The sequence below is a fragment of the Dromiciops gliroides genome, chromosome 2 (assembly GCF_019393635.1).
Source record: "Dromiciops gliroides isolate mDroGli1 chromosome 2, mDroGli1.pri, whole genome shotgun sequence".
Taxonomy (NCBI): Eukaryota; Metazoa; Chordata; class Mammalia; order Microbiotheria; family Microbiotheriidae; genus Dromiciops; species Dromiciops gliroides.
Window position 1 is genome coordinate 433,835,383 of NC_057862.1, and position 12,437 is coordinate 433,847,819.

General features: G+C 39.2%; 1 protein-coding gene across 1 annotated transcript; it reads right to left on the reverse strand.

The window, feature by feature from the left end:
* Window positions 1-6,526: 6,526 nt before the first annotated feature.
* Window positions 6,527-11,842, reverse strand: LOC122739056 (late lactation protein B-like). Its single transcript, XM_043980913.1, is given in 8 exon segments — window positions 6,527-6,639; window positions 7,852-7,954; window positions 9,176-9,242; window positions 10,102-10,173; window positions 10,953-11,005; window positions 11,008-11,058; window positions 11,060-11,085; window positions 11,758-11,842. Coding segments are annotated over 8 exon segments (570 nt in total).
* Window positions 11,843-12,437: the final 595 nt, after the last annotated feature.

The following is a 12,437-nucleotide window of genomic DNA, read 5'->3' on the forward strand; positions in this document are numbered from 1 at the left end:
CATCTTCATAGACATTCACAAGATATTCTCCTCAGTCATTCAGTTAAGGAAACTGGCTAGAATATCTGTTTCCCTCTCCTAACATCTGCTCCTTTATATACCCTGGGCTCAATGTGGCATTGAAAATTGACCATCCTTATGCACAGGACCCAACTAATGATAAAATTGAACATTTGGAGATAAGGAATGGGTGAAATAGCATATTAGTATTTTTGGAAGCATTTCATCTTTGTGAATTTTGAATGACTTCATTGAAATTTATCCAATAAATCAACAGGACCTATTTTAATGACTACGTCCACCATGAATTCTTTTTTTGTGGGGCAATGAGAGTTAAGTGACTTGCCCAGGGTCACACAGCTAGTAACTGTCTAGTGTCTGAGGCCAGATTTGAACTCAGGTCCTCCTGAATCCAGGGCCGTTGCTTTATCCACTGCATCACTGAGCTGCTCCCCACCATGAATTCTAAATTTGGTCCGTTTACTGTTAAGAAGGAAATTATTATCAGAATAGGAAATTTTCAAAGGTTCTTTACTCTAAATAACAAAGTGGCTTTATTCCAATTCCAACAATCTCTATCTCCACCCTCTCATTTTTTCTGGAACATTTTGCATGTTTTTTCAGGTACATTAGAGACCTCCCTCTAGACTTCAATATAATATACTGTAGAAAGAACACAGGACCAGGCAGGTGTGAGAATCTGGACTTAAGATCCAGTTGTACTACTCACTCAACCTTTGATAAGGCTTTTCACCTCTAATTTGTGGAGGGTTTTTACCTTCTTTAAACATTGTCCTATGTCTCTCTTCCATCAGCTCTCTGAGATTAATAAATCTTATATGAACATCATCTCATGCATAAGAAAACAAATGGAAGTGCCTAATGTCCAAATGACTTAACTAGTGTCACTCATAGGGTAACAGGAATGGAGACAAAGTTCAGATCCCCTAGGTTTAATAACATAGTCCGTCAAAAAATCCTAAATATAAAGTTGTTTTCTTTCGTGGGACACCTGACTTGGGTAAGCCTGTCTACTTGAAACCGTTACTGAACCTAATCTAATTTGGGGGGAGGGAGGGAGAGATTGGACTGATTATATTATGAAAATGGCATCTTTGTAAGGAGAGGGGAGCCTCTCCTGCCAGTCTTTGCCATCCCACACAGCTCTCCAAAAAATATGAAGTTAACACATATTGTGATGTTTGGATCATTTGATTTCACAACCACCAAGATGAAAGGGAATTATAAACCTTGTCAAACCCCAGGAGGAGAAATCTGGCAGTGAGGTGGCCTGGCAGGGCCTGACTGACCATTGTACAGCTAGGTCCTTCTAGGTCAGGAGGTGAAGGAAAAAAAATACATGTATAATCACCTCTGATCAATCTATAGATATTATTAATAGCATACAAACCACCAGTGTAACAATTACCCAGATAATCAATTCTAATCTGATTATAGACCATATGCTTAGTATAGTTAGAGACTGTGGGATTTTATAAAGAGGTAAACAAAGTAAGCTAGAGCCTTTTACAAATACAGCAGTCCAGGTTTATCAGAAACTTGGGACTTTTAAATGTACAAACTATGAATAGACTTGGTAAGAATAATCACCGAAACTGAGAGAATTCTTTTAGTTTCAAGAACTGCATTCATTAATCAGTCATTCTAGCTCTTTCCTACCAACCTGCATCCTTTCCTACCAGGGAAACTACCCTGATCTAACTCCCCTGAATCAGTAGTGTAGACAAATTCCCAATGGCCTAAAGTAGGTTTTTGACTTGAGAATAAGGAACTGCCCAGACTATCTTTAATTGGACAGAAGTTGTATATGTTCATTCAGGCCAAGTTAAAAGAATAGGCCAAGTCTAGCCTGGAGAAGAAACCAGGGGACTGACATCTAGCTTGACTACACTTACTGAATATTCACATATGTATCTTTAATTAGTGTTTCTTGATATTTAGTAAAGGTGTGTTTAATTTTTTTTTTTTAGTGAGGCAATTGGGGTTAAGTGACTTGCCCAGGGTCACACAGCTAGTAAGTGTTAAGTGTCTGAGGCCAGATTTGAACTCAGGTACTCCTGACTCCAGGCCCAGTGCTCTATCCACTGCGCCATCTAGCTGCCCCGGTGTGTTTAATTTTTAATAATTTTTTTTTCATTTATTCATTCTCTCCAGATCCAGACTGTGCCTTTAGTGACATTGTATACCTGGCCTGATATAGAGATGATGATTATAAAATACAAAATTGAACATGGAAATGAACTGCAAATGTAGAAAAAAATAAAAGATAAGATGAATAGCCTGACTGCTGCACTGTTACCCAAGAAATATGAGTTGATTGTGAGGAAGGCCTCCAATACCATGATAGATATTGTGTTTAGGGTACCAGAGAAGAAAGACAAGAAGGATAGGTTTGTCATTATACTTATTCAATCATTTCAGTCATGTCCAACTCTTCATGACCTCATTTGAAATTTTCTTGGCAAATATATTGATCTCCAGATCATTTTATAAATGAGGAAACTGAGGCAAACAGGGTTTAGTAACTTTCCTAGGGTCACACAACTAGTAAGTGTATGGGGCTGGATTTGGATTCAGGTTAGATGAGTCATCCTGACTATAGACCAAGCACTCTATCCACTGTACTATCTAGGTACATAACCTCAATGGTTTGCAATAGGCACCAAATAAAGAGAAAAGTCAAATCTAAGAGATCATCGATCATCTGAAGTGTTAAAGATTACTGAATGTTCCTTAGAAGCTATCTCACATTGATAATTCATTTTAAAATTGTAGTGAAACAAGAACCCTAAGTCTTTTCCAGGAAATTAATTTATTAGCTCTAATTGGACTTCCACTGCTTCCAACATAATCTCCCTTATCTATCCATACTGATCACATAAATGTTCCTCAAATATATTGCCTGCATTTTTAAGTCATACTTTTATTGATCTATCTTCTTGAAAGCCATCATCCATCTCTCTTAACACATCAAGACTAAGGCACCAATGGGAGAGGGCAATACAATGACTGGTCCCATAGCAGGATTTCAGTTAGACAGAAAGAAGATAGGCAAATACTTTTGTTGGTTGAGCCAATGACCAAACACAGAGAACTCAGAGAAAACAAGGTGTTAATAGAGGTGAGAATGTCAGTTTCAGAGTTGGCAGGTTGGGGAAGAAGAAAGTCAAGCTAGAAAATGGGAGAATTAGGAGCCTAATCAAAGGCTCTGTTCAACAAGGGGTAAGGAATCCTATGAGGTTGACTCATAATATGGTCAAAGGGTATATTGAAATAATTGTATAGCCTTAAAGGAGAAACACCATTCCACTGTGCTAGTCTCCAGCATTTCTATTGAAAGGAGAAAGTGCTATTCCATCATCCAGGCCTCATGGCTAGTCCCCAGCCTCCCAAAGTAAGGGGAGGAAGAATACTCCATCATAAACAAGGCTCCTTCCTTTCCTTTGAGGAAAGAGAAGATATCACTCCATTCCAGTACTTTCCTTTCTGGTGAGGGGAAAGGGTGCCAATACATTGCACCAAATTCCCTTCCTGGCCTTCAGCCTCCATGAGGAAGAGTGTAAGCTCTATTCCATCATACCAAGTTTCTTGCCTGGTCACCAGCCTTCTGGCAAAAGAGGATGAATGCCATTCTATAGTCCTAGTTTCTTGACTTTTTGGTGAGGGGAGAGGGATTCATTCCATCACACCACATCTCTTTTCTGGTTTCCAACCTCTCATGGGAAGAGGAGAAAAATTATCCTTTCACTCACTAGTTTCCTGCCTTTGTGGTAACAAAAAAGGACATCGATCCAGCAGGTGGTCTCCTGGCTCCTCCTAGAAGATTAAAAACACCTTTCCACTGAGGACCACAAGATGGCGAAAGATTTAAAGAACCTGGGAAAACTTGCATGAAATGATACAAGATGATGGACAGATTCCGAAAAAGTACAATGACAGCACCATTTGCACTTTTGCTCATATCCCCAGAGTCACTGATTCAAGTGGGGAAATTGGAATAATCCTTGCTCCCCATTGCTATTTCAAGATTCTCCCTCTACCTCTATCATGCAGTAACTTCTCCTTTGAGGTTCAATCAATCCATATTTACCATATTTATCTACTAATCATGAAGATACTCTCCTCAAGACACTCTGTCAATGAGTTCAGTTCCTGCCCCACAATCTTTTTCTCCTCCTCAACTCTTACATTTGTACTAAGGGAAATCAATATGCATATTGATACTCCCTGAAACAACTGAATCTCATAGTCCCTCAATTTAATTCATCTCACATAACCTACACTTCTATCCCACCATAGCCACATGCAAAGATGACCATACCCTTAATCTTGCCATCACCTACAAATAGCCTACTTCTATGTTCATAATTCTTAAATGTCATTATCTGAGCATAATCTATTGTTATTCCAGGTCTGCCTTAAAACCTTAACACTGTTCTTAATCTTTACCAAGACCTCCAATGCCACTACCCCATGGCTCTTTCCCAGGCCACCACTTTTGCATCACCCACACTCTCCTCCATTCCTCATTTTGATTCCTGGGTGAACCATTTCAATTCTACACTCTCCTCATCTCTTGAGCCCTTTGCCTCTTTATGATGTCATTTATAATGCCCTGCCAAGCGTCAATTTTTAATAATTCCCACCACCTGTTATCTTAATTCCTATATATGTGCTACTGAAAGAAAGCTGAAGGAAATCATGAAATTGTGCTGACTGGGTCCATTACAAATATATGTAACATATCCTCAATTGGGCTCTTGGTACAGGAAGCAATCCTTTTACACCTCCCTAATTAACTGACTTATCTACTCAGTACAACCCTGCCATCTCATTTAGACCTTCCTTGTCACCCACCTTACCTCCACACTCTCAGCTGAAAACCTTTCCTTATATTTTACTGAAAAACTTGAGGCTATTCTCCCTCATCATTTCACATCACACATATGTCATCTACCATGATTTCCTCCTCTATTCCTGTCTCACAGGAATAAGTAACCATTATTCTTGCCAAGGAAAATCCCTCTACATGCACGAGTGATCCTATTCCATCCTTCAACATATTGCCCCTCTCTATCATTCCCAATCTCTCACATCATTCTTTCTGTCTACTACTTTCTGCTTCCCTACTGCCTACAAATATGTCCTCTTCCTTCATCCATAACAAAACTCTCCACTTAATCCATCCACACTCAGGGCTATCATCCCATATCTTCTCTCCCTTTTATGATTCAAGTCCTTGAAAAATATATCTACAATAGGTGCTTCCACTTTCTTTCCTATTTCTTTCTTCACCCTCTACAGTCTGGTTTCCAATACCATTATTCAATTAAAATTGGTCTCTCCAAAGGTATTAATTTTTGTCCTTGATATTCTTTTCTCCTTAGGATTTCATGGTACTACTCAACCTCTCTCCATCTTCAAAATTTCCCAATTTCTGTCAAGAGCACTACAATCTTCAAGTTATCCAGACTCACAACCCTGGATAGAAAATAATCAAAACCATGGGAGCTGATATCACCAAGAGAAGTAATGTAGAGAAAAAGGAAAAATAGACTAGAGCAGAGCCTTTAGGGATACTCAAGTTAAATGGCATGACATGAGATGAAGACTCCAGGAAAGTAACTGAGAAGAAATAGTTGAATAGGTAGGAGGAGAATGAGGAGAAGATGGGGATCAACAGTGTCAAATGCTACAGAGAGTTCAAGATGAATGAGGATTGGAAAAAGACTATAAGAAACTGGAGGCTGTAAGTGAACTGACCTGTTTATTACAAAATTGAGCTTATTCACAGAAAAGCAAGACCTTTTTGATAAGAGAAGGGAAGAAAGAGCTGCTAGCAAAGATAAAACTAGAAAACTAGAAAATTTTACAGTCAAAATTAGGTATACAACAAATTCCCAGAGAAAGCAGCAGGAAATGCAAAATTTAAAAAAACACTTCAGAAGGAAAATATGTTCCATGAATTGGTATAGAAACATTAGGAAGCTATTAGGAGCTCTCCCAGGGAGGAATGAAGGAGACAAAGAAGAAGGGAAGTATGGAGTAAATTCAACCTCCTGACTTACTGTTTGGGTAGCTTATTATTTGGAATAATTATGTTTGCGAATTTGTTTTGAAACTTAGCTGATTTTCCATTGCTAAGGATTTCAAGTGCTCAACTTTGGAACCATAAGACATGAGGTCAGCTGTTATAATGACTGCTATGGTTAACATTATGAAGAGAAAATAGATGACTCTTCCATTTTTCAGCCAGATGCTTAAGTATTGTATATATGGAATGTTTGAATATACCTCATAGAAAACATCAGTTCCTTTCAACCTTTGGAAATCCAAGGTCCATAGACTCCCAGTCAACTGTAACTGATCTAGTTGTCATCCAGGTCTTATTCATTGCCCCCAAGAAAATGTCCAAACAAGAGGGAGACTGAGTCAAGGATGATTGCTTAATAAATTTATTTTGCATAGGAAGAAACACTGAAAACTGGGAAAAAGAGGTTAAAGACTAAAGGGAGAAGATTATGCAGCAGGCAAACACAAAGAACAGCTTGTCGCTAAGGATATGACTGGGCTTCCTGGAAAGCATTGATTTCTGAGGTTGAAGAAAATCATCTGCTCCTAGAAAACATCAAAGGGAAAGTCAGTGTAAAACTCCCTTTTATTGCACAAAGCAGCAGACATAACTGGTTCCCATGAGCTAGCAGAACCTAGCCCCAAAATGCCAAGAGTTCAGAAAAGGACACCATTATAGGTGAGAAAGAAGAACTGATTTGAAGTCAGAGGGAGTGGTTTCCCATTTGAACTTGACTACTTTTGAAAATGTCATTTGTGTGATTTCTGTAAGCTTCATTTACAAGTGAATCACAATGAGTGGGCTAAACTAGAATGAAAAGCTCTAAATCTAGAACCCTATGAGCTCAGATAGTGAGAAGCCACTGCTAAGTAAGAACCTACCATGTGGAAAGCCATGGACAGAGTGATTTCAATGTTTCTGGAACCTCATGAGCAAATAAGCTTTTTGTATAAACTGAATCATGTATTTGAGAGATTATAAGAGATCCCTTGGAGAAACTTGGAGGGAAAGGACAATTTCAACACCACGACTTCAAAGACATTAAATCATGATAGTTATTATAAGATACTAGATTTAAAGCTTGAAGAGATGATAGGAGTGATCTAATCCAACCTCAATCATCTTACATAAGAGGACTTGCCCAAGGTCACACAGGTATATTTGAAACTACTGGCTCCACATTCAGCATTCTTCCACAGATTCACACTACTATCTCCTAAGGGAAGGCATTTAGCTAGTTGTTCTCCACCTCCTCTAAGAACCAAACAAAAGGCAATAATCTCAAATAAAATGCCTGTGAAGGGTGGAAAAAATAGAAAAACATTTCTAATTATTCAGGAAGACAAAATACAAAGGACCTAAAACCTATGTGAGATGGATAAAACAAGGTGATCCCCTCTAACACGGCTTGGGAGGTCACTTTCCTGTCATTGAACTGGACCAAAAAGATGCTTAAATCCCAGATGAAGTGTAAGATTTAAATTATTTGGGAAGGTTGTCTAGAACTCTTAAAGAGTACTTACTTTAAGCATGTTCCGGGGTGCAAGTCTCTGCAGAAACAAAGATATATGTGAGTGGATTTATCAAAGATCACTTCCTACCATAGAGTTCAAACAATTAGACAAAGTCTCCTAAGAAGTTCATGTACACCTTCTAAGGGAAGCGAATAACAAGAAAGGAAGGAAAGGGAAGGGGTTGGACTTCAGGGCAGAGAGAAACAGGGCACAGCAAAATGAAGCCAATTCCATTCTTGTTACCAGTTTGTCTGGGGATCTGGATTTTTTCTTCTTTAAATCCTTTAAGACTCACAAACTTCTTATAGTCCTCAAAGGCTTTCTGGGTTCTCTTCTGCATTTTGACCTGCAGAGAGAGGTCAGAATGAATAATTTAGTTCTGATTCAATTCTTCTCTGGTCCCTGTTTCTAATAGAGTCATCTCCTATAGTGGAAACTCCCTCTGTTTTGCTCATTGGTCAATTCAATTGCCAGCATGAAGGGAGTAGAGAGAAATAAGAGTGGTTGAGCAGGCCAGCATTCTTATCTTCTGCCAACAAATGCAAGAAGTGCCCTTTTGGCCCATATTAAGCACTCCTCAAACCTACCTCTCTACAGAAAAACCCATCTCAATCTCCCAACCATGCACTACAACAAAATACCATCATGCCCTCAAATCTCCAGAAGTGTGATGGAAGAAAGGTACAATCTGAAGATACACTGTCTACTTCCTCCTGCTGATTGTTCAAAGTAGGATTTTGTCTTTTACAGACTCATTGAAGAGTATTTCAGTCAATATCTGCACCTGGGAATGTGATTAATAAGCAAGTCCTATGCAGTCATCAAATATCCAGATAGCAAAATTTTCAGGTAAATTATGGAATCCAATGGACACTTTCCTGGGCTTTGGTTTGTATCAAAATGATCTCCTACTACTACTTATATCAAATCTGAGAATGCCTGAAGAGCAGGAGGCATCTAGGTGAGCAGCTTCTAACACCTGCCCCACATCTTAACTCTCTTCTCTTGGAAGAATTCACAGAATCCCACGTTACTTACCCACAAGTTTGCTATTCTTATTTGCTTGCCATGTACCTCGCCTTCACAGAAGATAATCCAATGATCCATCACAGATGTCCCTCTAGATGTACAATGGCTTTTGCTGCCATCTGTGGAGAGATGGTTGGGAGATATACTTTAGCATCCCTAATTCTCTTGGAAAGTCTGTGGAGAAGAGGATCTCACCCCGTCAGGAAGGGACCCCTACCTTTTAAGCAGCAGCATCCAAATATCAAGAAAAAGAGTTGGGTGGCCCCATGACCAACTTCCCCTTGGATCTAATAGGCACCTCTCTAATTTGGCACTTAGCATGTAATATTGACATTAAAGACTAAAGGACCATGGACTAAAGGATGAAGAGTTTCGAGTCACCTAAAAAAACAGTTTAACCCCTAATTTTACAGATAAGGAAACTGAGGAACAATGTTGGAGTTTCTTGGTCCTGAGTTCAAGTCTCACCTCTGACATAGACCTAGCAAAGTAGCCTGAGCAAGTCACTTAACTTCTCAATACCCTCAAGCAAACTTACAAAGAATATAACTTGCAGAACAGGGCTTGCTCTGTCTTGAATGTAGGGACTTCCTTGCTGGAAGTCCCTGATGCCAATGAAATCATAGGGCAGGTCCAAAGTTATAAAGGAAGCAAGGATAAATGGTGTTTGTGTTTGTGCCTTTGGCAAGAATCAAGGTGAACTTGAATTTCATCCCCTCCCTCAATGAATAGGGCATTCCTCTAAACACTGAGTAGGTTAATAAATGTTTGGCAAATGAAGCAGAATCAGGATGCTATCAGTTTCCTAAGCTCTAAGGGAAATGATTCAGGCTCAATTTCCCCCCAATATATAGATGGAAAAATCCACCACCACCCTCAAAACAATAATGATGCACATTATACATTTTTTGCATATGTATGTACCTTCTCTAAAGGCTTCAAATCCCAAGAACCCAAACAACTAACTGCTGCAGTACCCCTTCTGAGCATATCGTTCCCCTAACCCCAAGAATCATTCTGGATGATCATATTAAAAGTTCAATGAACCCTATTTTGCCACACATTTTCCTGGATACATTATGAATCCTGAGAATAGCATTCAAGACAATACTCTTACCCAATGAAGTATCTAATGGTGGAAGAGAAGTCAAAGAAGGTCTTTGTGATTTCCCAAAGCAAATCATAAAAAGCAACTACTTAACCTGTCTTTTCCCACCACAGCCCCTCACATCCAGGGATTAGTCAGTCATATCTGCACATTGATAAACCCACTCATAAACTCAGTCCACATGATGGAAAAAGCATGCAATTCACTTGATGTTTCAAGAAAACCCAGTCTTTGCACTCCAAGATTAAAGAAAATGCTCAAATCCCCACTTTTGCTTGGCCCTGACAAACCAACCTCTGGAGGAGAACAGGTATCAAGCTGGGATATCTTTATTGTGGCTTATTTGATTCACTTACCCCATGGAAAATACCCCAGGTTCATCTGTTTTCTCTAATATCATTTTAATCTCTTTGCACTTTCCAAGTATGCTGGAAAAGAAGAAGCACAGGAATGATTTACTGAAGACAAGAGGAAGAGAAATTTATGTATCATCAAAATCATGAAAGGGGGTTTTGATTCCTTCACTCCTGACTTGGTTCTTAACATAATAAGCAGAGAATAATGTGGAGAAGGAGAAGAGCATTACAGCCTGCCATCTGAGTATTCTCCCTCCTAGAAAAGAACTGTGTGATTTAACATTTCATCTTTTGAATACTGAACAGTCTCTTGTCTATTTATACAGCTGGAGGTCATGGGACACCATGATCTCTAAGGAATCCTAATCTAAGTGACCCCTAAGGAAATAGAGAGAGATACATGGTATGAGGAGGCTGTAATATATAAGCCATGAATAACTTGTGTCCATGAACTCGATGTGAAAAAATGGCATCGACTGGGGAAGGAGGAAAGTTTAGAGGAGGCCTGACGCCATGTGGGGACTAGCAATTAGGCCACACAATCAGAAAAAGTAGTCAATGAGGGCACTGTAAGCATTTCCCCCATTACTGGGAAAGTAACCCTAAACTTCATGTACACATATGGGTGTATACATGCATATATGCTGGTATATTCTAACTTTAATTCCAACCTTAACCTAACATTTCTGAGCCTCTGACCCTAACTTGGACACAGTATATATATAATACTGTGTTGTGGTCACATTAGATATGCAGGGGATGTAGCGTGATGGGCTCCAGCTGTGGTCCTAGAATAGAGGAGGTGAAAGATTGAAGAAGGCCCATAGGACAATTCTGGGCAGTTGACTTACTTGATGGTAAATTTGGCCTCCAAATTACCATTACTAAGGTCAGTTCTCCTCAAGAGGTGACAATATCCTTAGGCTTCTTCTCCCCTAGGATTTCCTTGTCTGCCACCCACGGCCTTTATAAAGTACGTACCCTAGAAGGAAATGGTGATATGTAGGCTGAATTTAAAGGAGGAAAAATGAAGGAGTAATGGGACCCAACCCTTCACCACACACACCTCCTAATGATCTGGATCTTTATCCCCAGCTCTGGAAACAAGATTAATATATGAGCCAATTTTCCAGGGACCACTATGGACTTGGTGCAATATATATAAAGTAGGGTTTTGTAGGAAGAAGTTATCAGGTTAAAGTGAACTAGCCTTTTAGAACCCAAACCTATCAAACTGGCCCAACTTGAAGCACTGAACCCCTGAACTGAATCCCTGAAGAAAGGTACTTTGAATCCTGGACACCCAACTCCACTCAAGAACATTACTTGCTCTGAATGCTCATTGGCAAGGATAAAATTAACTGACTATCTCCATTTCCAGTTCATTCTGGGCAAAGTAAATTAAAGCAAGAAAAATAGGGAAATTTTTAACTTGAAATCTACTTCCTGCACTGACTTTCCCTCCATACACTCAATCCAAGATTTTCTAATGGAATCTATAGCACTAAAATTGAAATACATGAGGATGAGAAAGTGATAGAGCTACAGACCCAGGTTAAAAAGGGCTCATTGTGGCCTTAATCTTGAAATGACAGTCTTTTGCCAGCATGCATCCCTCTATCTAATCCACAAGATCTCCCAATGAAGTCTTACCCCCAAATCCTTCTTCATAAGATGCTGACTCCTGAGCTTGGAGGATAGAGCACAGGCTTAGCACTATGGTTAGGAAAAGGACCTTCATCTTCACAGACTTTCACTGTCTTTACCTTCAGCCACTAACTAAATGGGAGCTGGTTAGAATGTGTGTACTGCTCTCCTAACATCTGTCTCTCTATATATATTCTGAGATCATTGTGGTATTGAAAACATATCTTTTTGCGCAGTGTTCCAATTAATCTTACAATAATGCAATGTAGGATAAGGAAAAAGTGAAATAGCATATATTTTTGGAAGCCCTATGGTTTTCCTCATTTTCAATGACTCCTCAGTAAAAATCCATCCAAATAATCATTAGACCTTAATTTTTGAGTTTCTACATCCTCCATGGGTTCTAACATAATTGATGCATTTATTGTTGGGAAGGAGATGCTTATCAGAATAGGAAGCACTCCAAAGACTCTTTGAACAACAAAGAGAAAATCAGTGGCTTCAATCCAGCCTCACCCTGTCCCACCCCTTCATTTTTACTGGCACATTTTCTATAGTTTTTCATGTATATTGAAGATCTACCTCTAGTTCTGTCTCCATGATAGAGTTAAAAATAAAAAACACTAGACAAAGCAACAGTCAGAAAATCTGGATTTGAATGCCTGTTCTCTTACTCATTCCACCTTGAA